This window comes from Salmo salar, chromosome ssa10, assembly GCF_905237065.1.
Source record: "Salmo salar chromosome ssa10, Ssal_v3.1, whole genome shotgun sequence".
Lineage (NCBI taxonomy): Eukaryota > Metazoa > Chordata > Actinopteri > Salmoniformes > Salmonidae > Salmo > Salmo salar.
The window spans coordinates 35,079,192-35,105,771 of NC_059451.1; the positions used below are offsets into that span (position 1 = coordinate 35,079,192).

At 42.5% G+C, this 26,580-nt stretch overlaps 1 protein-coding gene across 2 annotated transcripts in view; it reads right to left on the reverse strand.

The window, feature by feature from the left end:
- Positions 1-26,580, reverse strand: part of LOC106560299 (BMP/retinoic acid-inducible neural-specific protein 3) — a 59,191-nt gene that overhangs the window by 23,634 nt on the left and 8,977 nt on the right. The window contains exons 1-6 of one of the 2 annotated variants that reach the window (XM_045687697.1): positions 21,205-21,335; positions 20,351-20,804; positions 14,251-14,441; positions 12,589-12,785; positions 4,894-4,999; positions 2,377-2,613 (exon numbers count right to left, since the gene is read on the reverse strand). In XM_045687697.1, coding sequence (XP_045543653.1) covers positions 2,377-2,613; positions 4,894-4,999; positions 12,589-12,785; positions 14,251-14,441; positions 20,351-20,562 — 943 coding nt within the window. In that variant the 5' untranslated portion in view covers positions 20,563-20,804; positions 21,205-21,335. Of the gene's footprint in view, positions 1-2,376; positions 2,614-4,893; positions 5,000-12,588; positions 12,786-14,250; positions 14,442-20,350; positions 20,805-21,204; positions 21,336-26,580 lie in introns of those variants that run through there. The other variant, XM_014123052.2, reaches the window with a different exon arrangement.

Genomic DNA, 26,580 nt, shown 5'->3' on the forward strand with positions numbered 1-26,580 from the left:
AAGGAGAGTCTTATCTTTCAAATGGTGTAAAATAGTCATATGTTTGAGAAATTGAAATTATAGCATTATTAAAGTTTTTCGTATTTCGCGCCAGGCGCTACCATTGGATATTGGTGAGGTGTTCCGCTAGCGGAACGTCTATCCATAAGAGGCTAAATCACCTGTTTGGCGAAGTAGGCTGTGATTCAATGCTAAATAAACAGGCACTGCATCGATTATATGCAACGCAGGACAAGGTAGATAACTACACATGGTTGATGATATTACTAGTTTAACTAGTGATTATGTTAAGATTGATCGTTTTTTCTAAGATAAGTTTAATGCTAGCTAGCACCTTACCTTGGCTCCTTGCTGCACTCGCATAACAGGTAGTCAGCCTGCCATGCAGTCTCCTCGTGGAGTGCAATGTAATCGGCCATAATCGGTGTCCAAAAATGCTGATTACCGATTGTTATGAAAACTTGAAATCGGCCCTAATTAATCGCCCATTCCAATTAATCGGTCGACCTCTAGTATGGCGTGTCGTGTGGGTGAGCAGTTTGCTGATGTCAACAGAGAACCCCATGGTGGCGGTAGGGTTATAGTATGGCCAGGCATAAGCTATGGACAACGAACACAATTTCGTTTTATCAATGGTAATTTGAATGCACAGAGAGACCATGATGTGATCCTGAGGCCCATTCATCTGAGGCCCATTCATTCATGCCATTCATCTGCCTCCATCTCTTCATGTTTCAGCATGATAATGCATGGCCCCATGTTGCAAGTATCTGTATACAATCCCTGGAAGCTGAACATGTCCCAGTTCTTCCATGACCTGCATACTCACCAGACATGTCACCCATTGAGCATGTTTCGGATGCTCTGGATCGACGTGTACGACACCGTGTTCCAGTTCCCGCCAATATCCAGAAACTTCGCACAGCCATTGATGAGGAGTGGGACAACATTCCATAGGCCACAATCAACAGCCTGATCAACTCTATGCAAAGGAGATGTGTCACGTTGCATGAGGCAAATGGTGGTCACACCAGACAATGATTGGTTTTCTGATCCATGTTCCTATTTTTTTTTAAGGTATGTGTGACCAACAAATGCATATCTGTATTCACAGTCATGTGAAATCGATAAATTAGGGCCTAATTCATTTATTTCAATTGACTGATTTCTTTATATGAACTGTAACTCAGTAAAATCTTTGAAATTGTTGCATGTTGAGTTTGTTTTTTGTTCAATGTAATTCATTATCATTCTTTTTGAAAAGTAGGTTTTTATCAATCCTGACACCCAGATATTTCTAAGCGGGGACACGAGGACAGGAGGACACCACCATGCATAAAGCATCAGATACATTTTTATGTGATTTGGAGAATGACATATACTTGGATTGACCTGCATTAAGTACCTATTTCAGTTCAACAAAGGCTTTCTGCAAAGCAATGAAGGTAGATTGAAGCTCCGAAAGAGCCTGGTCAACCATGGGGGCAATAGCAAACACAACAGTGTCATCTGCATTTTTTTGCAGATAGACCAACATTTGTATATAGACAGTAAAATGTACATGACCTAAAATCAATCCCTTTTGTAATATAAAGGAAACCTTTCGTAAAACATTTCAGAAAATATAATTGTTGGAGGTGTAACAACCTTTGTGGAGATCGAGCACATTTAGCGAGCTCATTTAGCCTTCTAAACCCTGAGATAATCGTCAGATTAAAAATATGTGTCAATGACTCTGCAATCAGGGGAGCAGAAAGCTGCAGCAAGAAACGATAAAGCAAACCAGTCCAATTGATTTTTTTAAGCAAGGCGTTAAAAAGTGGAACATTGCTGAAATGAAAACAAAGATTCACTAGAAGTTGACTGATCTTCCATTGAGCCAACTAGACGCTGGTAGAGGGAAAAGCAGTAGACTGACTGACCAGGCTAAATGCAATCACAATTTATTTCAAATAAAAAGCCTGCTGAGATAAAATGCTGATTAAAAGCATCACATATCAATTTTTTCTCAGTAATGATGCCAGTGTCTGACACAACTTGCTTAGGCAGGGAAGGACAGGAATTTCCACACTTCAGTGCATGAACTCTTTTCCAACATTTTGACGGATCACCAGCAGAGTCTGAGATAGAACTTAAAAAAGTAGCTTGATTTAGCTTTCTTTATTGAGGAAGTACATATATTTCTCCATTGCCTGTAACACTGCCAATCTGCTACCAAGTCGGTTTTCTAGCCTTGGCCCAAGCATGATTTCTCATTATAATGAGATCTATAAGTTCAATACAAAACCAAGGATTTGTTCTATTTTTATCTCTAAGGCGTGTCTACTAGAAATGTAAAAATACATAAGAAAAGTTCTAGAGCCAATTTGTCCTCACCTGAATCCTCAAACTCCTTGTAGAGTGTCCCCCAGGTCTCAGTGATCCTCTGTAGACTGTCCTCCATGGCTTGGATGTCCATGTAGGGACAGTTGCATTCTGGGAACTTGGTGTCACACTTGCACCAGCAGTCATTGTCCTTACAGACGAAGCCCCCCTCCCCGTTACAGGCGATGTAGCTTAGAGCAGCCTGGACAAAACTGTCCCTCAGGTAGTCTGGCAGGATAACCTGCAGGCCTGTAAAACAACACAACACAGCCAAGATTTAGTACCACCATCAAAGTGTACAGTTATGGTACTGTATGAGAGGATAGCAATAAGTGATTTATAGTGGGTGAATCACAAGGCAGTTCAAGTGTAGTTGTTAGCCTTGGTACACTAACAATGTCAAATCAAATCAAATGTTATTGGTCACATACAGATGGTTAGTTGATCTTATTGCGAGTGTAGCGAAATGCTTATGCTTCTAGATCAGACAGTGCAGCAGTATCTAACAGGTAATATCTAACAATTTCACAACAAAACCTAATATCTAACATATTCCACAACAAAACATAATACACACAATCTAGTAAAGGGATGGGATAAGAATATATAAGTATAAAATATATGGATGAGCAGTGACAGAGCAGCTAAGATGCAATAGATAGTAAAGAATAGATAGTGAAGGATAAAGTATACATTATATACATATGAGATGTCACACCCTGGCCATAGAGAGGGTTTTATTCTCTATTTTGGTTAGGCCAGGGTCTGACTAGGGTGGGCATTCTATGTTCCTTTTTCTATGTTTTGGTATTTCTTTGTTTTGGCCGGGTATGGTTCTCAATCAGGGACAGCTGTCTATCGTTGTCTCTGATTGGGAACCATACTTAGGTAGCCTTTTCCCACAGGGTTGGTGTGGGTAGTTAATTTCTGTTTAGTGTTTTGCACCTTACGGAACTGTTTCACTATTCTCTTTGTTATTTTTGTTTTAGTGTTCAATTATTAAAATAATCATGAACACTTACCACGCTGAGCTTTGGTCTACTCCTTCTTCCACAGAAGACTGTTACATGAGATGAGTAATGCGAGATATGTAAACATTCTTAAAGTGGCATTATTAAAGTGACTAGTGTTCCATTTATTAAAGTGGCCAATGATATCAAGTCTGTAGGTAGGCGGCAGCCTCTCTGTGCTGGTGGTGGCTGTTTAACAATCTGATGGCCTTGAGAAAGAAGCTGTTTTTCAATCTCTCTGTCCCAGCTTTGATGCATCTGTTCTGACCTCGCCTTCTGGATGGAAGCGGGGTAAACAGGTAGTGGCTCGAGTGGTTATTGTCCTTGATTATCTTTTTTGCCTTCCTGTGACATCGGGTGTTGTAGGTGTCCTGGAGGGCAGGTAGTCTGCACCCGGTGATGCATTGTGCAGACCACACCACCCTCTGGAGAGCCTTGTGGTTGTGGGCGATGCAGTTACCAACTGGATGCTCTCAATTGTGCACCTGTAAAGGTTAGTGAGGGTTTTTGGTGACAAGCCAAATTTTTTCAGCCTCCTGAGGTTGAATAGGCGATGTTGTGCATTCTTCACCACACTGTCTGTGTGCGTGGACCATTTCAGTTTGTTGGTGATATGTACACCGAGGAACTTAAAACTTTCCACCTCCTCCACTGCTGTCCCTTTGATGTGGAAAAGGGGGTACTCCCTTTGCTGTTTCCTGAAGTCCACGATCATCTCTTTTACTTTTGCTGACATTGAGTGAGATGTTATTTTCCTGACACCAGACTCCAAGGGCCCTCACCTCCTCCCTGTAGGCTGTCTCGTCGTTGTTGGTAATCAAGCCTTCTACTGTGGTGTCGTCTGCAAACTTGATGATTGAGTTGGAGGCGTGCATGGCCACACAGTCGTGGGTGAACAGGGAGTACAGGAGGGGGCTGAGAACGCACCATTGTGGGGCCCCAGTGTTGAGGATCAGAGGGGTGGAGATGTTGTTTCCTACCTTCACCACCTGGGGTCGGCCCGTCAGGAAGTCCAGGACCCAGTTGCACAGGACGGGGTCGAGACCCCGAGTCTCAAGCTTAATGATGAGTTTGGAGGGTACTATGGTATTGAATGCTGAGCTGTAGTCAATGAACAGCATTCTTACATATGTATTCCTCTTATCCAGATGGGATAGGGCAGTGTGCAGTGTGATGGCGATTGCATCGTCTGTGGAACTATTGGGGCGGTAAGCAAATTGAAGTGGGTCTAGGGTGATATGATCCTTGACTGACTCTCAATGTAAGAGCAGAACAATGATGGTCCAAACTGTATTTTATTCTCTACAAGCATTGTCATGGAATGTGTGGATCTCTTTGAAGATGCTATTGTATGGGAATGTTTGATAGGGAGTGCTAAAAACCTTAAAAATATTTAACGTTCTTATTTCTTTGTAACATTGTGTGATAATGCTGTGCAGGATTTGCATAACAGGAACACGTAATCAAAGGTCTGACATTAAAATGCAATATACGTGGTATGAATCAAAAAGAAACAAACCTTGCAAGTGGACTTTGTTTTCCGGACTCTGAACCAGAACAGAGCTGACAGAATCAAGGTTGTCATAGTTACTGCATCCGAGAGGGCCTGTCCGGGTCTCTGTTACCTGGGCAACAACAAACACACAATGCTTTGAATACACATTCCTTTTAACATCAGAGCAACGTAAGAATGACAAAAATATATTTATGCATCATGCATTTCCTTTGAATTGACATCCTGGCAATCTTACACCCACTCTTTCCCTGGATTCATGTGCATGCTTTTCCGTACGATGATTGATATTAGTATACGTACATTAACTATTCCAAATTGAAAAAATATAAAAATACTACTACTTCTACAGTACTTCTGTATGAGACACATAATGCCAAAAGAAACACTTCTGAGAGTGGCTGCTCTCTGCTGGGGAAAAGCAATGAAGTGGTGGGCATGTGTGTTCCCTGGTGAGATGAGTGTTCAACCATGGGTTCCTGCTTCTTGTGCTCTATGAGTCAGAGCTGAGCTCCTATTATATACATTACACAGGCCCTTTAATGACCATCACCCACAGCTCTGAGTAGATAATGAAGCACGGCTAGCAGAGAGACGCAGAACATTGCAGTGGTAGAGCATATGTACAGTACGCCCTCTCCTCTGCTCTGCTCTCTCTCTCCTTCCTTCCACCCACATACAACACTTAAAGGTCCAATGCAGTCATTTTATCTCAATATGAAATCATTTCTGAGTAATAATTAAGTTAGTTTGATTGTTTTCAATTAAAATTGTAAAGAAATATACAAAAATATATTCTTAGCAAAGAGCAATTTCTCAAGCAAGAATTTTGCTAGGACTGTCTGGAAGTGGTCTGAGTAGGGGAGGGAAAAACAGAAAACTAGCTGTTATTGGCAGAGAGGTTTGTAACTTTCTTTCTTATTGGTCTATTAAGTTATTTACCGCCTGGTGATGTTACCAGGAAGCCAAACCTCCATCCCACCAAAAGAGGCTGAAATTGCAAGCGCTTTTCAAAAGCTCATACACTAAAAGGGCACTATCATCATTTTCCACGATTTCACAGTATTATTCCAACCTCATAATGTGGAAATATATATAAAACACAGGCAATTCATGTTTTTTACTGCACTGGGTCTTTAATTGATTACATACATTCCTTTGTTACAGGTATTCTTATGCACCCACAGTGAAAATGGCAGCGGTGTTGTTCTTATTCTCTCCCACTCAAAAAAAAGAGAAACATCAGAGTGGTGTTGAAGGAGAGCTTCTAACAACTCAGCCATGACAGGTCTTTTCTGTCGTATTGACTGAGACATCTCTCCTGACCTTTCCCTGGCAAACCGTCTCTGCCAGACCTCATCATTCTTTCCATTCTCCCTCGCTAGCAACATGAAATCTCTTTCCAGTCCTCTTCTGTTGATAGAAAGCTCCTAATTGATTGCCATTTTTCTCTCTTTGTAGGAGAGGGACAGTGTCGTCAGCCCAGAGACGTGCCCAGGTCTAGCCTGTCACAGGACAGTTGGTGGGGGATAGACGGCTAGGAAACAAGGGTCAGTCCATCAGTTACACAATCAAACACAGTCTCAAAGTGCTGACAGAGGGAAAGACTAAAGAGAGACCTGAAGCTAATGCTGTGTAGGGGGAAACTTCTGGAGCTTTTCAATCAAACCCTGAACCAGCAAAATCTGGGTGTCTGGGAAAATGAATAGAATGTGTAAATCAGAGAGAGGGGAGACCATCTGTGTGCAATGATTTTGACATTATTATTAACAGCACATTGTAAATCACAAATTTCCTTGATATGGGATTATACTGCTGATAAGACTGTGAGGAAATGAGGAACAATGCAGAGTTTTGAGACACTTGAATATTGAATCTATACAGAGCATTATTTGATATGCCATATGATAGCCCATATGGCACAACATTGACTGATGAGCACGGCATTCAATTTCCTCTATGGATAGCAGCTGCTTTTCATTGCAGATATATTCTGGTATATTACTAAATGCTTAATGGCACATTATTGGCCACCTGTATCTCTATGCTGCTGCTGCTGGAGGGATTTCACATGGAGCACAGAGAGAGACTGTGTTCTAGTAGTCTCAGCTAAACTTATTTTCCTTCTTCTCTGCTTCTGCTTTTCTTCATGACCACTAGGGTGAAAGGATTGATATACAGGTGTACTATCTTAATTTGATCACTGTTGTCGCAGAGAAATGCTAATTATCATTTCCACTTTTAATATGTCAGACATGATTTATCATAACTAAAAATGCATCAACCCTTCCCGAAAATGGCCACGAATTATAATGCACATGATAATTCACATTTCCGGTTGCTGCAGGATTCATTTCCAGCTGAGAAACTGGTCAAATTAAGATAGACATATTACTAGATGAAGAAAAGAGGAGGAAGAAAAGAGGAGGAAGAGATTAGCTAAAAGGCAGTTATTTAAATTATGTGGTAACTCAGTGGCAGTTACATTTGCCCAAGACTCACTGGCAAGTGAAGGGGCAGGACTTTAGACTGGAAATGAAAGGTACAGATTGTAGCTTTAAGACTGCTGGATACAGTGCCCCTTTGACAACACAGACAACAATCGATTGAGTACCGGGGTGGAAACGTAAAAAATGCAATGCTGCCATAATGGCAACATAATGCAATACTGGGACTGTCTGAGTGGAAATAAATATGAATCCACACGGTGTTGTGGGAGCGCCACTGCTGAGAAACTTTCTCTCATTGTTCATCATTCTGCAGACATACTGCCAACCATCGCATGGGTCAGGTGGGGATATCAACATCGATTTAGTTGGGGAAATTGTCAAATCATAACAAAAATGATCCCTGCCGCTCTGGTAACAGCTTGAGTCATTACTCATTATAGCAACAACCTTCTCTGAACAGAGGTAGAGAGGTAGCAGGCTGCACCGTGACCTCTTTAAGAGGGAGAAGATTTCCACAGCAAACCCCCAGCACACCAGAGCACTAACAGGCTTTTCCTCTGAAATGAGCTCCCAAATTTTCCCTCCATAAGGCCACAAGGGGGGGGGGGCAGCCTCACCTGCTATCCTCCTACCTTCCCCTGTCCAATTCACATTCACATGGTGGAGCGGTTGGTTGTGCCTGTCCCGGCGTCACGGGGGTTGACGCCCTGTGGAAATGATGCGTGTGCTGAAGAATCCCTCCGCCGCCTCCCTCCCTCTCAGTGATTCACTCTGCTTCACTGATGAGCTGCTCAACCTCTCTGCCTCTCTGCTCTCACCTGTCACTCTCAACACATCTCTGCCTTTGAACCATTAAAGTTGGCGCTCACACACATACCCACACTTACACACATACACACACACACACACACACACTACAAAAGTGACTCCCAACAGAACAGACAAAGCAGCGCGTCTCGCTTTCTGAGTAGTGACTAGATACCTCTGCTGTGATAGAAATGTCCGACCTCCCACACATCCTTGTGGTTCAGGGAGTACAGAGCTTTGATAGCTGTTATTCATAGTTTGCTCTGGCAAATTCAGAGAGGCCGGATGCCACACACAGATGTGACTGTCACTATATAGCAGCATGAAGGATCTGAAAGGTTCACGTTTGCTATTTTCAAAAGGGGTGTGTGCACATCCAACAACTTTACAGGTGCAGGGTTAAAAAAATGGCATAATAAAGAAACATAAATATTTGCACACTTTAGTTCAGCCTGATAAAATCCATCCTGTCGAAATGTTGCACTAACAGAGTGGAGGTATTTATATCCCTTTCCTTATTCACACAACATTGCAGTAACCTACTGGTACAGTGAGGGAAAAAACCATTTGATCCCCTGCTGATTTTGTACGTTTGCCCACTGACAAAGAAATGATCAGCCTATCATTTTAATGGTAGGTTTATTGGAACAGTGAGAGACAGAATAACAACAAAATAAATCCAGAAAAACACATGTCAAAAATGTAATAAATTGATTTGCATTTTAATGAGGGAAATAAGTACTTGACCCCCTCTCAATCAGAAAGATTTCTGGCTCCCAGGTGTCTTTTATACAGGTAACGAGCTGAGATTAGGAGCACACTCTTTACCTGTCTGGTCTAGGGGGCAGTATTTTCACGGCCGGATGAAAAATGTACCCAATTTAAACAGGTTACTACTCTGGCGCAGAAACTAGAATATGCATATTATTAGTAGATTTGGATAGAAAACCCTCTGAAGTTTCTAAAACTATTTGAATGGTGTCTGTGAGTATAACAGAACTCATACGGCAGTCAAAAACCTGCGAAAATTCCAAGCAGGACGTGGAAAGTCTGAGAATTGTAGTTCTTCTTTTGATTCTCTATCGAAGCTACAGTGTCTGTGGGGGACGTTGCACTTCCTAAGGCTTCCATTGGCTGTCTAAAGCCTTCAGAAAGTGATTTGAGCATTTTGCTGTCACTGGGCAGATAATAGGAGCTCAGTTACTGAGTGGTCTGCCTGGCAGCAAAGGGATTGGATATGCTCGGTCCTGCGAGCGCGCCCCTCCTTCTTTTTCTTCTTGAATGAATATGCTATTGTCCGGTTGGAATATTATCGCAAATCTACGTTAAAAATACCATAAAGATTGATTTTAAACAGCGTTTGACATGCTTCTAAGTACGGCAATGGAACATTTTGACTTTTCGTCTCTCGTTCCGCACACTCGCGTGTTATGCCTTTGGATAAGTGATCTGTACACACGAACAAAACGGAGGTATTTGTACATAAATATGGATTATTTCGAACAAAAACAACATTTCTTGTGGAAGTAGCAGTCCTGGGAGTGCGTTCTGACGAAGATCAGCAAAGGTAAGAGCATATTTCTAATACTAGTTCTGAGTTTAGGTTGCCTTGGACTTGGTGGGTGTCTGAATAGCTCACCGTGATGGCTGAGCTATGTACTCAGAATATTGAAAAATGTGCTTTCTCCATAAAGCTATTTTAAAATCTGACACAGCGGTTGCATCCAATCTATAATTCTTTAAATAATTGTTATGTATTTTGTCAACGTTTATGATGAGTATTTTTGTAAATTGATGTGCACATTCACCGGAGGTTTTGGTGGGAATACATTTTCTGAACATCACACGCCAATGTAAAATGCTGTTTTCGGATATAAATATGAACTTTATCGAACAAAACATACATGTATTGTGTAACATAATGTCCTAGGAGTGTCATCTGATGAAGATCGCCAAAGGGTAGTGCTTCATTTAGCTGTGTTTGGGGTTTTATTGACACATGTCCTTGCTTGGAAAATGGCTGTGTGATTACTTTTGTCTATGTACTCTCCTAACATAATCTAATTACATTTTTACATTTACATTTAAGTCATTTAGCAGACGCTCTTATCCAGAGCGACTTACAAATTGGTGCATTCACCTTATGATATCCAGTGGAACAACCACTTTACAATAGTGCATCTAAATCTTTTAAGGGGGGGGTTAGAAGGATTACTTTATCCTATCCTAGGTATTCCTTAAAGAGGTGGGGTTTCAGGTGTCTCCGGAAGGTGGTGATTGACTCCGCTGTCCTGGCGTCGTGAGGGAGCTTGTTCCACCATTGGGGTGCCAGAGCAGCGAACAGTTTTGACTGGGCTGAGCGGGAACTGTGCTTCCTCAGAGGTAGGGGGGCCAGCAGGCCAGAGGTGGATGAACGCAGTGCCCTTGTTTGGGTGTAGCGGATGCGGATGCGAGCTTCAACTGGAAGCCAGTGGAGAGAGCGGAGGAGCGGGGTGACGTGAGAGAACTTGGGAAGGTTGAACACCAGACGGGCTGCGGCCATTACACTAATGTTTTGCTTTCGGTGTAAAGCCTTTTTGAAATCGGACAATGTGGTTAGATTAACGAGAAGTTTATCTTTAAAATGGTGTAAAATAGTTGTATGTTTGAGAAAGTTGAATTATGACATTTTGTTGTTTTTCAATTTGCCGCCCTGATATTTCACTGGCTGTGTTCCCAACGCTAGCGTCCCAGAAGTTAAAGGGAGTGCTCCTAATCTCAGCTTGTTACCTGTATAAAAGACACCTGTCCACAGAAGCAATCAATCAATCAGATTGCAAACTCTCCACCATGGCCAAAACCAAAGAGCTCTCCAAGGATGTCAGGGACAAGATTGCAGACCTACACAAGGCTGGAATGAGCTACAAGACCATCGCCAAGCAGCTTGGTGAGAAGGTGACAACAGTTGGTGCGATTATTCGCAAATGGAAGAAACACAAAAGAACTGTCAATCTCCCTCGGCCTGGGGCTCCATGCAAGATCTCACCTCGTGGAGTTGCAATGATCATGAGAACGGTGAGGAATAAGCTCAGAACTACACGGGAGGATCTTGTCAGTGATCTCAAGGCAGCTGGGACCATAGTCACCAAGAAAACAATTGGTAACACACTACGCTGTGAAGGACTGAAATCCTGCAGCGCCCGCAATGTCCCCCTGCTCAAGAAAGCACATATACATGCCCGTCTGAAGTTTGCCAATGAACATCTGAATGATTCAGAGGACAACTGGGTGAAAGTGTTGTGGTCAGATGAGACCAAAATGGAGCTCTTTGGCATCAACTCAACTCGCCGTGTTTGGAGGAGGAGGAATGCTGCCTATGACCCCAAGAACACCATCTCCACCGTCAAACATGGAGGTGGAAACATTATGCTTTGGGGGTGTTTTTCTGCTAAGGGGACAGGACAACTTCACTGCATCAAAGGGACGATGGACGGGGCCATGTACCATCAAATCTTGGGTGAGAACCTCCTTCCCTCAGCCAGGGCATTGAAAATGGGTCGTGGATGGGTATTCCAGCATGACAATGACCCAAAACACATGCCCGAGGCAACAAAGGAGTGGCTCAAGAAGAAGCACATTAAGGTCCTGGAGTGGCCTAGCCAGTCTCCAGACCTTAATCCCATAGAAAATCTGTGGAGGGAGCTGAAGGATCGAGTTGCCAAACGTCAGCCTCGAAACCTTAATGACTTGGAGAAGATCTGCAAAGAGGAGTGGGACAAAATCCCTCCTGAGATGTGTGCAAACCTGGTGGCCAACTACAAGAAACGTCTGACCTCTGTGATTGCCAACAAGGGTTTTGCCACCAAGTACTAAGTCATGTTTTGCAAAGGGGTCAAATACTTATTTCCCTCATTAAAATGCAAATAATTTTATAACATTTTTGACATGAGATTTTCTGGATTTTGTTGTTGTTACTCTGTCTCTCACTGTTCAAATAAACCTACCATTCAAATTATAGACTGATCATTTCATTGTCAGTGGGCAAACGTACAACATCAGCAGGGGATCAAATACTTTTTTCCTTCACTGTATGTCCTGTATGTCACAACATTCATCCCAACAGCTACAGTACTCAGTTCAGATGAGGTATGTCAACGCCTGGCCCGGGAAATACCCCACCTACTGATCAACACTCCTGGCTCTTCACAACCTGACAAGCTGACACTTCTTACAAGGGGCATTCCAGGATCTCTAATCAGCTAACCAACTGTGCTGCTCCACTTGAACAAGTATGATTGCAGGAAGTTTCAAGTTTGATGGAAGGTCAGTGTGTGTACCTGTGTGTGTTTGTGCATGTGTGTATGTCTGTGGGTATGTGTGGGTGTGTGTTTGGGTGTTGGTTGTGTGTGTGTGTGTGTTTGTGTGCGTGTGTGTAGGGTGTGTGCTTGTGTGTGTTTGTGTGTACCTTAATGGCTGTGGATGCTATCTGGATGTGGTGCAGCTTGCGCAGGGTGCTCTCTCTGTCTATGAAGTAGGAGGCAGCCAGCTGGTGCAGAGCCTCCAGAGTTACGCTGGACGAGTTGCCAGAGCCAGAGTATTCGCTCACATCCGCCTTCTTACTCAGCTTTCTCTTGTCCACAAATATCGTTAAGGCCTCTTCCCCTGCAAACACAAAGATGGCGTTACGACAATGTTTGCCGATGCTGTTTAAACAGGCTTTTTTTTCAGCTGTTGGGAGAACGTTTGCTGGCTAACATGGTTTTAACAGTCTATACAAATGTCAGTTGACATTATTTAGATGGTCTCTGAACTACATAATCAACAGCTACCCCGTTTTAGTAGTATGGCAATCAATAGGAATAATACAGTGTATTATTCACTGCCAGGTATTATGACTATTAACCATGTGCTATTTGGGAGAATATGAACAAATATACATCCAGATTCAACCATAAAGGAGGGCATCATATCATATTATCAATGGTAATCTGTGTTTTGTGTTCTTCTTCCTCTGCTGCAGAAAAGTGCCCTTAAATCCCTATGTAATTTATTCATTTATTTCATGAAGTCCATGTGTTCCAGAACACGGACAGGCAATCCATTTATAACCCCATTCAGCAGCCAGCAGCACATCTCTGGCTCATGGCCAAGCAACAGCTCCTCATCTTCCTCTCCTCATACAGAGCTACTCTGGTTGTGTGCCAGAGCATGGAGGTTGCATCGCATCAGCCAGTGCAGCTGTGTGTGTGTGTGTGTGTGTGTGTGTGTGTGTGTGTGTGTGTGTGTGTGTGTGTGTGTGTGTGTGTGTGTGTGTGTGTGTGTGTGTGTGTGTGTGTGTGTGTGTGTGTGTGTGTGTGTGTGTGTGTGCGTGTGGCCACTCACAACTACGACCTTTCCAGGAGCCCGGCTGAGGTAATCGACAAGTGTTGCTTTCCAACAGGAAACCCATTCCCTTGGTTTCCCCGACATGCACAGGGCTTTGTAGCTGAAATAAGCTTCTCTCCTGTAAAGAGCAACCACCCTCATGGCGTTGTCCACATGACTATCAAAAGCACTGGGGAATGACTGTGTAGCTGAGGGTTATGCAGTACATGTCCGTGTAATGAGGTTTTTACATGGGCTTTCATTATGTAGATAAAAATCTATTCAAGAAAAGTATTCCACTGAATTCATATAGGCTGCTACTGTATACCAATATTGGCATAGAAGGCATGTACATGTCCTGCCCTCATTAGCTTTTTGGTGGTATTGGGACTTTACAAACACAGATAACTGACAGATTATTAGAATACCGTACCCCTCTTTCCTAACCATTAGGGGGATTCAAAAATATGTCCCTGTATCAGTGAATAGGGGTCAACTACTACTACCTACTCCAGGGGTAAGCAACCCTGTTCCTCGAGTGCTGCAGGTACTGTAGGATTTTGTTCCAGGTAGGCAGCACACCTGACCAACTGAGCTAATTGATCAGTTCAGTGATTGACTAAATTCCACAAACCTGGTCTTCCTGTGGCACTCCAGCACCAGGGTTGCCTACTCCTGACCTACTTCATCATTCTCACAGAATCCCCTGATCAAACACTATATAGGGAATAGTGTGCCATTTCAGACATAGTGGTGTGTTTACCTCCCAGCGTGGCCGACAGCAGGAAGTGTGTCCCATACTTCCTGATCAGGTTGTCAGTGATGAGTTGGGTGGTGGGTCTCCGACCCAGGAGACGGATGTTACGGATGAACTCTGGTGTCAGGGGCAACGGCGACTCCAGGAAGTCTCTCCTCTCCACAGCCAGGTTGTTTACCTTCCATCTCCCAAACTCTCTGGAAAGAAGAAGACATGGAGGAGAAGACTTTAAAATGTCCTTGAAACTGTTTGGTAAATAAGGCTCACTAATGATGTGATGGTATTAATGGTTTTCTGTCGGTCTGTCCTGTCTGTCTGCAGAAGGGTAGGGGAGAGGTGAGTCTACGGGGGCAGCTATCAACCGCAATGCCTCACTGCATCCTTAGCTTTAAGTTCTGATGGAGAGATGGGAGAGTGAGAGAGCAAAAGTGAGAGAGAGAGAGAGCGAGAGAGAGAGGGAGAGAGAGAGATGGACAGAGAGATCCAAAGCAGGTACCATTTGGAAGATGAATGTAGCTGGGGAGGAGAATGCTCCCAAAGCCTGCAGCTGACAGGTGCTCTCCTTAATAAACACATCATAATCAAAATGTGCAGTGACAGAGAAACCCATAGACATCGGCGGATCTCTGACACTCAATACAACTCATAATGAGGAAAGAAAGTAAAGTGACCGAAAGGAAAGGAAATGCTAGAGGCAGCTGTAAAGTTCTGATTTCTCATCAGCGTCTGTAGCTTTGACATCTTCTGTTTACATTTACAAACATTACTAAGTTATTCTGTATGCAGCCTTAAAGACGGGAGCATTGTTACCCCTTGAAAGACTTTGTTTGCGTTAATCCCCTGTGTTTAAATAATTACAGTATCTAAACACTGGTTCAGTTTTAATTGGCTCTGACAGGTTCAGATAATATTTCTGTGAGGGAGGTTGAAATTAACATGCTCTGTCTGTGTCAGTTAGCTGGAGGCTACAGTAGAAGCAATGTAATGTAGAAGAAATTATGTGCAATATTTTACATCCTGATGCTGAATATAGAAAGCCTTTCTTCTTGCCAGTTTTTTTCTCCTTTCTGCCCGTCTGCCCGTCTGTCCGTCTGTCTGTCTGTCTGTCTGTCTGTCTGTCTGTCTGTCTGTCTGTCTGTCTGCCTGCCTGCCTGCCTGCCTGCCTGCCTGCCTGCCTGTCTGTCGTTCTCTCTGTTTCTCTTTCTGTCTCCTATCGCTATATTTATTTCTCTCTTCTCCAACACACACACATACAAACACACACACACTCCCTAACAAACCTCACAGGTGCAAGTTATCACTAAATGATGCACTGCGCTGTGAATTGGATGCTTGTCTGCTGTAATCAGAATAGGTTCGCCAACCTGTGCTGTAGGTGATGGATGGAGGGGGCGTGGCCTTTTGATAGGAGATATATCACATTAAAGCAGGAGTAATGATGAAAAGCCTCTTTTTAAGGATCATATGGGGCAATGTGGAAAATTGTAAAATACTTTCATGTCTGCTCTCATACAGGTAATGAAAATATAGCAATTAGTTTAATTTGTGTGATGTTAGCATGCCTAATCCACTTATGGGAAAGCTTTCTCAAATCAATACATGAAACATACAGCTTAATGAATGTATGCACACCCACATACTTCTACTTTTAGACATGTCCCTTGAGTAATTTTTCGGTCAGTTACATCAAGCATAACCATTAATCCTGACCTCTTTTCACTCCATACATATAAATTATCTCTTCAACTGGGCCACCATAGCATTCCTCACCAGTTATATCTTGCTTTGCTATGTGAGAGCTGAGATTCGGCAGTTCGAAAGCATTGCATGTAAGAAGTGAGAAAGGAGCAAGAGAGGAGAGAGAGGAAATAGGAGAGAGAGAGAGAGGAGCGAGAGAGGAGAGTGAGAAAGGCGAGCGAGAGGAGAGTGAGAGGAGCGAGAAAGAGAGAAGAGCGAGGAGCAAGAGAGGAGGGAGAGAGGAGAGAGTAAGGGAACAGGTAAGGAAAGTGTAGCCTCAAAATCATTCTGTCATTGGTTTCTCCAGTTATCGTTGACTGTGATAAGCTGGACTTGTCTTATCTTAAACCCCCCATAGGGCTAATGGTACATCCAACAAGGAGTGGGATGAAATTAAATGGATTTTACCATGGAGCAGTTTTTGGGGTTCTGCGGTATTTCCTTAGACTACACCATGACGTTATTCTTCTTATCTGTCTCTCATCACTGTACTGTACGTCACAGGAGGTTGGTGGCAGCTTAATTGGGGAGGGCAGGCTCGTGGTAATGGCTGGAGCAGAATAAGTGGAACGTTATCAAATACAGCAAACACATGGTTTCCATGTGTCTGATGCCATTGAATTTGCTCCATTCCAGAATTATTATGAGCCGTCCTCCTCTCAGCAGCCTCCACTGTTGTACGTAGCTACCTTGGTTTCATTTGCGATATCATTCATTCATTTTCACACATCTCTCTTTTGGACTATTTCTCCTAGTGGAGATTTCAGAGAATTGGGATACATTGCTTTTCTCTGGGTATGAAATAAGAAGGCCACTGTAACACAGATCAAGGTCTTTTAAGGTTTCCAAAAGACATTCTCAAATTTGATGCATTGCAGCCGTACAGAAAGACGGCATTCATACTGTGAACTTCTCTATGCGATTTGGTGCCAACACTCACTTACGTTTCTCAAATGCAATATGTCAAAAAACACAAGAGCTACACAAGCGTAGCCTACAATTTCCTACACCCTGCTGTCTACGGGAACTGTCACTTGGCAATAGTTGCCTAGGACTGGTGGTGCAGCGGAACCCCATCTCTACACATGTTGACTGAGGGAAAAGCTGTTGCATTCGCCAAAACAATGAGTGATTCCCCAAACAGGAAAACAGCCTCCATTTCCTGTTGGAGGACCCATTAAAATTCTTTCAAATTCAATCAAGAAGAGAGGTGGAAAATTGAAAGAGGGATGAGATGGTGCAATTTCATTACTGCAATGATGGCATAGTAACACACAGCCACTGTAACTAGAAGCACCCACTTGCGGTAATTCATCTTCTCTCTGTCAGTGAAGATTATGAGAATATAGCAGAGATCCAAAACTCTGCAGAAGCAAATAATGTCACTTTCCATCTCCTCATGTCTGTTTTGCTGTGAAATGATGTGTTATGGGATAGGGAATAGATTGTCAGATATCAGAGGTAATTTTAAACAAACAAACTGTGTGGTGGACTGTTTGGCTATGCCGCTGTCACTGGGAATTGGCAACAGAGTGGACATATTGGATATATGCATGTGAGTACGCCACAATAACTTCTCATATTAACAGAGACAGAGACAATTAGTACCACCTGCATGCACTTTAATCCAAAATGGCCACCACACAATGCCACAGTAAAGCCAACGTTGTCTGGCAAAGCAATTCTACAGGATTATATTCTATGTGATAGCTTTTTATAGATAGTAGTTTTGCCACTGGGAACCATTGTTGATGTGTTGAGATCACCTGGGGAAGTTTGAGGGATGAGAACAGATATCAGTAACAATCTGTTTGACAACTAAAGGCACACTGGATTAATTTACCACCTTTCCTCCTACTGTAAAAACCTGCAGTATAGTTTCCTCCTGGGCACACACTGGTTGAATCAATGTTGTTTTCTTGTCATTTCAATGGAATTAGGTTGAACCAATGTGGAATAGACATTGAGTTGACATCTGTTCTCAGTAGGCTGTTGCCTTGTACCATTAAAGCTGTTGATTTTAAGGGAACATTGTATAACTTGATGCAGTCCTTATGTAAGATACTGATAAGAGACCAAAGTCTGTAACAGATACAATTACCTTGAATTATCCCTATATTACATTTACATTTACATTTAGTCATTTAGCAGACGCTCTTATCCAGAGCGACTTACAGTAGTGAGTGCATACATTTCATACATTTTTTTTTCTTCCCCCATAGAAATATAATCAAGTGATTATATGTCTATGATGTCCCAATTAGCAGTTGTCATCTCAGCACAAATTTTGTCTGGTCGATTAATACCAGTTAGCAATTTGCTATGTTTACATCCAATTGGCGATATTCTAAAATCTGCATTAAAAGAAATATGCAAATTTTCCCACCAGAGATAATATGTTTCCATCAAAATGACTTGTTGCCGATAAAAAGTTGTACATGATAACATCAATTACTTTTGCGTTGTTATATACCGATAAAAAACTAGACTGATTGTCTTATCACTAAACATTTTGCGTTATAAAGAATGTCCCCACTCTGGTATTTGCATGTGCGCTCTTGCCAACAGTTCGCAGACAGTGCGCAGATTCTGTCTGCGAGATTCCTATTACGGACAAAAGCAAGATTATTAAGCATCGAACATCATGTCAACAGAATAAGACCCTTGATATTTATTGGAAAGTTGCATCAAACCCGTCACCGTGCACTTTCACCACCCTGTGAAGTTCATCATAACTTATGTCGACTGTAGACTAATAAAATGCATGCTTTCCGGAGTCGTAGTGGTAGGACCACAAAACATATCACCATATCATTGCGTGTCTCCAAGTTTACTTCGATATGATGGTTATTATATAAATATTTGCGCATAATATTTGCGCATCATTAATTTTACAGACACAAAAAGATCCCACCCTATCAACCGTATTTTGTTTTGTAGACATTTAGAAGTTTTACCGACTGTTTCCATCAGGCCTGTCGTGACATGTACTTTACTTACATAAAAAGATTGGATGGAAACCTGGTTTATGAAAGAAAAAAAACACAGCCGACATAAAATACAGTGCTCAGCATTTCTACCAGCCAACGAAAGGGCTTTAATAATATTACTGTTAATCAAGAGTTGGTTGTAATCTAGCGCGCCTCAGACACAACCTTGCAGCTGACAGTAGACTCTCAGGGGATGGTGTGATAATGCAGAGTAATAACTATTAAGAGCCCACTAATCACTTGGCCACATGATAAGACTATTAATCTTACCGCCAATGAAGCTCAGTCCCGAGAGCTGTGATGGGCCTGCACTAGCCAGAGGAGAAATATTAAAACGCTTTAACGCGGGAAGCAGGTCACCATAGCCCATAAAACACCCAGCGCAAATCCATAGATGTCAGAGTCCCGTCTGCGGTTTCCCGGTCCGTGTTCAATACCTTTCCAACTCACGACGGACAGGATATATGACACACTTTCCACTAATTTTATATCACGAGCCAATATGTGAAAATGTGTTAAACGTTATGACAAATCATACGTTTTTCCCCCTACACTACAGTAATCAATATATTTTTCCTGAACAGATATCAGAATATGCATATGGCCATGTGCTTGTAATTACCTTGATACACTCAAATCATATAACTGTACTATTTACCCACAATGGCTATATTATGTAGGTGCCTAGGTGCATACTGTAGATACAAAACAGCTACAATAGTAGATTGATTTTGATTAGTTGATTAGTAGATTGATTGATTAAGAAATAACCACAATAGCTACACAAGTAGGTGCCAAACTTAAACATTTAAGTTTTCCCCTCCTTTTCTCCTTGAAAGCCATTTATTTACTTAACCTTAGTTGACTTAATTGCAGTTCCTTTAATTCAATACGTTTCCACTACTAGACTATCCTAGATGGGGTGAGAACTTTCCACATCTCTTTTCAAGGCTTTCCTTCCAGTGGTATTTACTTCACGACTTTAAATGACACTGAACGTGCTTTAGCAATTTGATATTGGATATAACATTCAGCCTGCTTTGGTGTACTAACACGTTGGTAGGTAGTCTAATCTGTCCATCTGTCTATTGATTCTCCCTATACCTAATCTAGACTACCTGTGGTCTGACTCTCCTATATATCTCTGAAGAGAACACTGCTATGAGACTCACCTGTTTACCTGTAAACCGCCCCTACGTCAGAGTTACCTAAACTTAGTCCTCGAGACCCCTTGGTTTTTGCCCTAGCACTACACAGCTGATTCAAATAATCAACTAATCATCAAGCTTGGATCATTTGAATAGGCTGTGTAGTGTTAGGGCCTGAGGACTGAGTTTGGGAAACACTGCCCCATGTACAAGCCCTGCTATACAACTCACCGGTATATCTTGTAGCGGGTGGAGAAGCCCTGCCGGTTCCTCTCAACGAAGTCTGTGTACTCCTGGGAGTGGTGGAAGGGGCCCTTGTCGGACAGGAGCCAGTCCAGGGGCCCTCCGGGGCGGTTGTGGGGCAAGCTGGTCGACATAGGGGCCCCGGCCCAGAGCCAGACCCAGCAGTGCAGGCTGACACTGAGGAAGCCCCATAGAGCCATCAGAGATTGAGGGAGCGAGGGAGGGAGGGAGTGAGGGAGGGGTGGAGGGAGGTAGGGGTGGAGGGAGGGAGGGAGGGGTGTGGGGAGGGATTGAGGGAGGGATTGAGGGAGAGAGGGGTGGGTGGAGGGAGGGGGGAGTGGTGGAGGAATGGGATCAGTAGTGGAAGGGGTTCCTACACTTGAGCTCACTCCTCCTCTGGGATGACCGGGGAATCTGCATTCCCTCACATCCACTGTAGCACCTGGGAGAGAAAGACATAAATAATTGTCACTTGAGAATGTACTGTTCTTATAATCATCAGGCACCTTCATCTTTTAAGAGATCCCATACTGACAAGTAAAAAATGCCTTTGTATTTTACACGTCAAACAATCAGAACTCTGATCTCTTTAGCTCTTATGGAGTAAGTCACTAGTCATCTGTTTTGAGACTACACTTCTATTCCACCTCTAGTCCGAGCCTCCCATTGCTCAACATCTCCCTCCTAAGGGTTGTCAATCTCTCCCCTGCAGCTGGGACCAAACCAGATGCTTGGTTTAAAAAAAATCCCATTACTGTATTCTGATGACAATCTGTCAAGTGAACTCAGCCATGTGACCATGTGTGTGGGAGGGTTTCAGAAATCATTATTCAAAACAATACCGCAAGACGCCGGGGGGTAGACGTGAGGGCAGGTGCTAGGAGATGTGTGACAGAGAGTGAGAGAGTGGGAGAAAGAGAGAGATGGAGAGAGAAAGATAGAGAGAGCGCGAGAGAGAGTGTGGGAGAAATAAAGAGAGATGGAGAGAGAGAGACAGAGAGAGAAAGGGAGAGGGTGAGGTAGTCTGAGAGAGAAAGGAAGAAAGAGAGAAACAGAGGCATAGAGAGTGTGGAAAAGAGGAAGATAGAGAGAGCGACAGCGAGAAAGAAAGGGAAAGGGTGAGGTAGTTTGAGAGTTAAAGGAAAAGAGAGCGAGACAGAGGTTAATGACTGATGTTTGACCCCACAGAGAGAGAATATGGACTGCCATGAATAAATGTGCTGGTGGTTTTATTAGATGAGTCACTGTCATTCACTCTGTATGCCACTCAAAAGCCTTGCCCTTTCTGACCCTCTCTGTGTGTGTGTGTGTGTGTGTGTGTGTGTGTGTGTGTGTGTGTGTGTGTGTGTGTGTGTGTGTGTGTGTGTGTGTGTGTTTGTATGGCCATAATGAACTGCAGACTGGGTGTTAATTCACAGATAAGTGGATATCCCTCACTGATGCAAACACAGGCTTTATCTGGTTCACAATGCTTTTTCCTGTGATTACACCAGATTCAAATGCTCTGGTTTTGCTGCATGACATTTAATTCCTCAGTGCAGACATCCGTGCATGGCCATGCATATTGATGAGGTGTGTGTTTGTGGGCTTGTTTGCATGAGTGCGTGCATGTGTGTCTATGTGTGTGTGTGTGTGTGTGTGTGTGTGTGTGTGTGTGTGTGTGTGTGTGTGTGTGTGTGTGTGTGTGTGTGTGTGTGTGTGTGTGTGTGTGTTGGGCGGGGGGGTTTGGATCTGAGTACACAGCAGGAAGCAAACAATGGAGCGCAGTTCATTTCACAACAGTGGTGTTCCACATAGTGAGATGGTGAGGGAGGTAGGGGGGCTACGAAACTATCCAACCATGGCAATCCTCAGTAATTCCCTTTTAACTTTGTTTTTGTTGCTGTTGTTAATGTTAAACAGTGAGATCGTTTTCCAGCTATAACAATTTTCATTTTGTGGTGTTGTATCAACTCCATTTTCAGGCAACAACTACACTATCTACTGGACCTCTCGGCAGCACATAGGCCTAGGGTTTACATGAGTTTTTGTAAACATGGTTTAAAAGTGACCTTGGCTTGCAGCGAGGGGACTGTCTATCCTGTTAATATCAGAATAGAGGACAGGGGTCATGTTTAAAGACACTTTAATCCTATCACCCCACAGGCATGGGGCCAAACAAACGCTAATGCAGGAAGGAACATTCTCTCCCTCTCTCTCTCATTCTCTTTCTTCTCTCTCCCTCTCTCTGTTTACCCTCTCCTCCTTCCCATTCTCTTTCTCTATTCTCTCTACCTGCTTAATGTAAAAGTCCAATAAATAAAAATATATATCTGTCTACAGATTCAGACATCACCAGCTCTATAATCACATTATCAGACACAACACGTCTAACCAGACTGTTGTTATAATCTGTCTGAATCATATCAGGTGCACACCATTCCCACTTGAGAAGGGCATTACTGGATCACATTTGTGCATATGTGAAAACACAAACTTTACATTTTCATCAAATGTCATTAAATCGCCTTTCTTTGAGACGCGAGCAAAGCTGTGCATGAATATAACATATAGATTGCCGTGGCCTAGGCTGTGGTTTTGAAGTGAAAGGCGCGTTCAATATTACCAGCAGTAGGAGAGAGAACAAGGGCTCTTGTGGCTCAACTGAAATATGATTGTACACATTGTGGGCCATCTTTAACCCAGGTCGGTGTGAAGCCACCACACAAAGGCCAGTGATGGGGGTGTGTGTATGTTAGGCAAGAGACAGGGGGACCGGGGGACGTGTCCTCTGGGTGAAAAGAGTGCAATTGATGGAAGAAAAGGTACAGAAGAAAGGCTATACAATACATAATGAGCCGTGTAGGTCTTTCAGAGCAGAGAAAGGAATGTAGAATACCTCTCCAATAGTAGATGGAAAGAAAATATACAGATAATGAGAGTAATCATTTTACACTGTATTATAAGAAGGGCATTACTGGATCACATTTGTGCATATGTGAAAACACAAACTTTACATTTTCATCAAATGTCATTAAATCGCCTTTCTTTGAGACGCGAGCAAAGCTGTGCATGAATATAACATATAGATTGCCGTGGCCTATTATTCTACATTGTAGAATAATAGTGAAGACAGCAAAACTATGAAATAACACATATGGAATCATGTAGTAACCAAAAAAGGGTTAAACAAATTCTTCAAAGTAGCCACCCTTTGCCTTGATGACAGGTTTGCACAATCTTGGCATTCTCTCAACCAGCTTCATGAGCTCGTCACCTGGAATGCATTTCAATTAACAGGTGTGCCTTGTTAAAAGTTCATTTGTGGAATTTATTTCCTTCTTAATGCGTTTGAGCCAGTCAATAGTGTTGTGACAAGGTAGGGGTGGTATACAGAACATAGCCCTATTTGGTAAAAGACCAAGACCATATTATGGCAAGAACAGCTCAAATAAGCAAAGAGAAACGACAGTCCATCATTACTTGAAGACATGAAGGTCAGTCAATCCGGAAGACTTCAAGAACTTTGAAAGTTTCTTCAAGTGCAGTCGCAAAAACCATCAAGTCATGATGAAACTGGCTCTCATGAGGACCGCCGTAGAGGATAAGTTCATTAGAGTTACCAGCATCAGAAATAGCATCCCAAAAAAAGGCTTCACAGAGTTCAAGTGGCAATCACATCTCATCAACTATTCAGAGGAGACTGCGTGAATCTGGCCTTCATGGTCAAATTGCTGCAAAGAAACCACTACTAAAGGACACCAATGAGAAGAAGAGACTTGCTTGGGCCAAGAAACACGAGCAATGGATATTAGACTGGTGGAAATCTGTCCTTTGGTCTTATGAGTCCAAATTTGAGGTGTGTGTCTTTGTGAGATGCAGAGTAGGTGAACGGATGATCTCTGCATGTGTGATTCCCACCATGAAGCATAGAGGAGGAGGTGTGATGGTGTAGGGGTGCTTTTCTGGTGACACTGTCAGTGATTTATTTAGAATTCTTGGCACATTTAACTGCCATGGCTACCACAGCATTCTGCAGTGATAGCACAAACCAGATGGGATGGTGCATCATTTGTTTTTCAACAGGACAATGACCCAACACACCTCCAGGTTGTGTAAGGGCTATTTGATCAAGAAGGAAAGTGATGGAGTGTTGCATCAGATGACCTGGCCACCACAATCACCCAACCTCAACCCAATTGAGATGGTTTGGGATGAGTTGGGACTGCAGAGTGAAGGAAAAGCAGCCAACAAGTGCTCAGCATATGTGGGAACTCCTTCAAGACTGTTGGAAAAGCATTCCAGGTGAAGCTGGTTGAGAGAATGCCAAGAGTGTACAAAGCTGTCATCAAGGGAAAGGGTGGCTACTTCAAAGAATATCAAATAATAAATATATTTAGATTTGTTTAACACTTTTTTGGTTACTACATGATTCCTTATGTGTTATTTCATAGTGTTGTTGACGTCTTCACTATTATTCTACAATGTAGAAAACAGTAAAACTAAAGAAAAACCCTTGAATCAATAGGTATGTCCAAACTTTTGACTGGTACTGTACATCACAGAAGACTGAAATATAACAAAACTGTATGACATAGAAACACTGGATTTTTGTCGTGTTTAAAAAATAATATTTATTAATTATGAAATTATGAAGAAAAAAAACTTTCCACCAATGAGGCCAAAGAGGGAGGTTTTGGTCATTGACTGTAGGAAAGGTCTATATGTCACGTTCTGACCTGTAAAGGTATTATTTGTTAGTGTTTAGTTTGGTCAGGACGTGGCAGGGGGTATTTGTTTTATGTGGTTCAGGGTGGTTGTGTGTATGTGTCCATGTAGAGAGGGGTATTTGATTTATTAGTCCAGGGTTTTGGTTATTGTTCTGTTAGTTTATTTCTGTTCTGTCTAGTCATTTGTATTTCTGTTTAGTTAATTGGTGTTGGGGCCTTCAGTTGGAGGCAGCTGTCTACCATTGCCTCTGATTGAAGGTCCTATAATTAGGGGTGTGTTTGTATTGTGGTTTGTGGGTAGTTGTATTCTGTTTTGTGTTCTTCACCTGACAGAACTGTTTAATACTGAACCTTCTTCAGTATTAAAAAGATGAGTATACGACTCCGTTACACAATACCATGGTTATAAACATCACTTGATCCTTGACAAAATAAAAAAATGCATTAGCTTTCAACAATAAACAACTTTCCTTACACACAAATCCTTAACGTGGCCGACTTTAGGTTGTGCTCCACATCAATCTACAGTCTGTGACCGACCCGAAGCAGAATCACCTCAGCCTTGTCACCCGACACACCATTCATTATTCAAACTTTCTATCCAACAACATTTGTGATGGAACCCAACCTACAAGGTTTCCATAAGTGAATAAAAATACACAGATTGTAATCTGTCATTTATATTGCATCTATATGACAAGGTTTTGTTTATTTCACAAAGGGACCATTTCATTTTGGAACTGCAGATATTTTAGGCATTATGATCCAGAGGTAGTTTATACCAAATGGCAATTCAGATTAATAAAAGCCCATCTGCTTTAAACTCTGTACTGTTTTTACGGCCGGCATAATGGTTGGCTATATTCATTAAGCAACACCTAATATCAGCCATTCTAGATGAAGTGAGTGATCTGTCATAGATCCATAGGAAAAACCAACTTATCTTCAGTAGGTTACCAAAGAGGTCAGAGGTCATTGTGGAAGATTGTGGAATTCCTTTAAAGTCACCTATTCAGAAAACCTGACAAGACATGAATCCAGTCCTGGAATTACCAGTGCCTCATTCCTCACAGGCATGGTACTAGGTCTACAACAGGTGACTGTATAGACACAAGAGCAGGGGAACTCAACTCTTACACTATGAGGTCCGGAGCCTGCTGGTTTTCTGTTCTACCTGATAATTACACACACCTGGTGTCCCAGGTCTAAATCAGACCCTGATTAAAGTGGAACAATGAAAAAATACACTGTAACTGGCTTCGACGTCCAGAGTTGAGTTTGAGGGCACTAGAGCGTACATAAAGGAAAGAGAAAATGTGACCTCTTTTAGAAATGTTCTGAGATTATGTCAATGAATGGAATTATTAATAATCAATATTGATTATTTAGCGAAGATTTAGGGCAATCATCTCAATGTAACATCTAAATTGGTCAAAGAGCTATAGAACCAACCATCCTGGCCCCTTTTCAAGGCTTACAGCACTATGTACTAGCAAGCTATGCTGCATG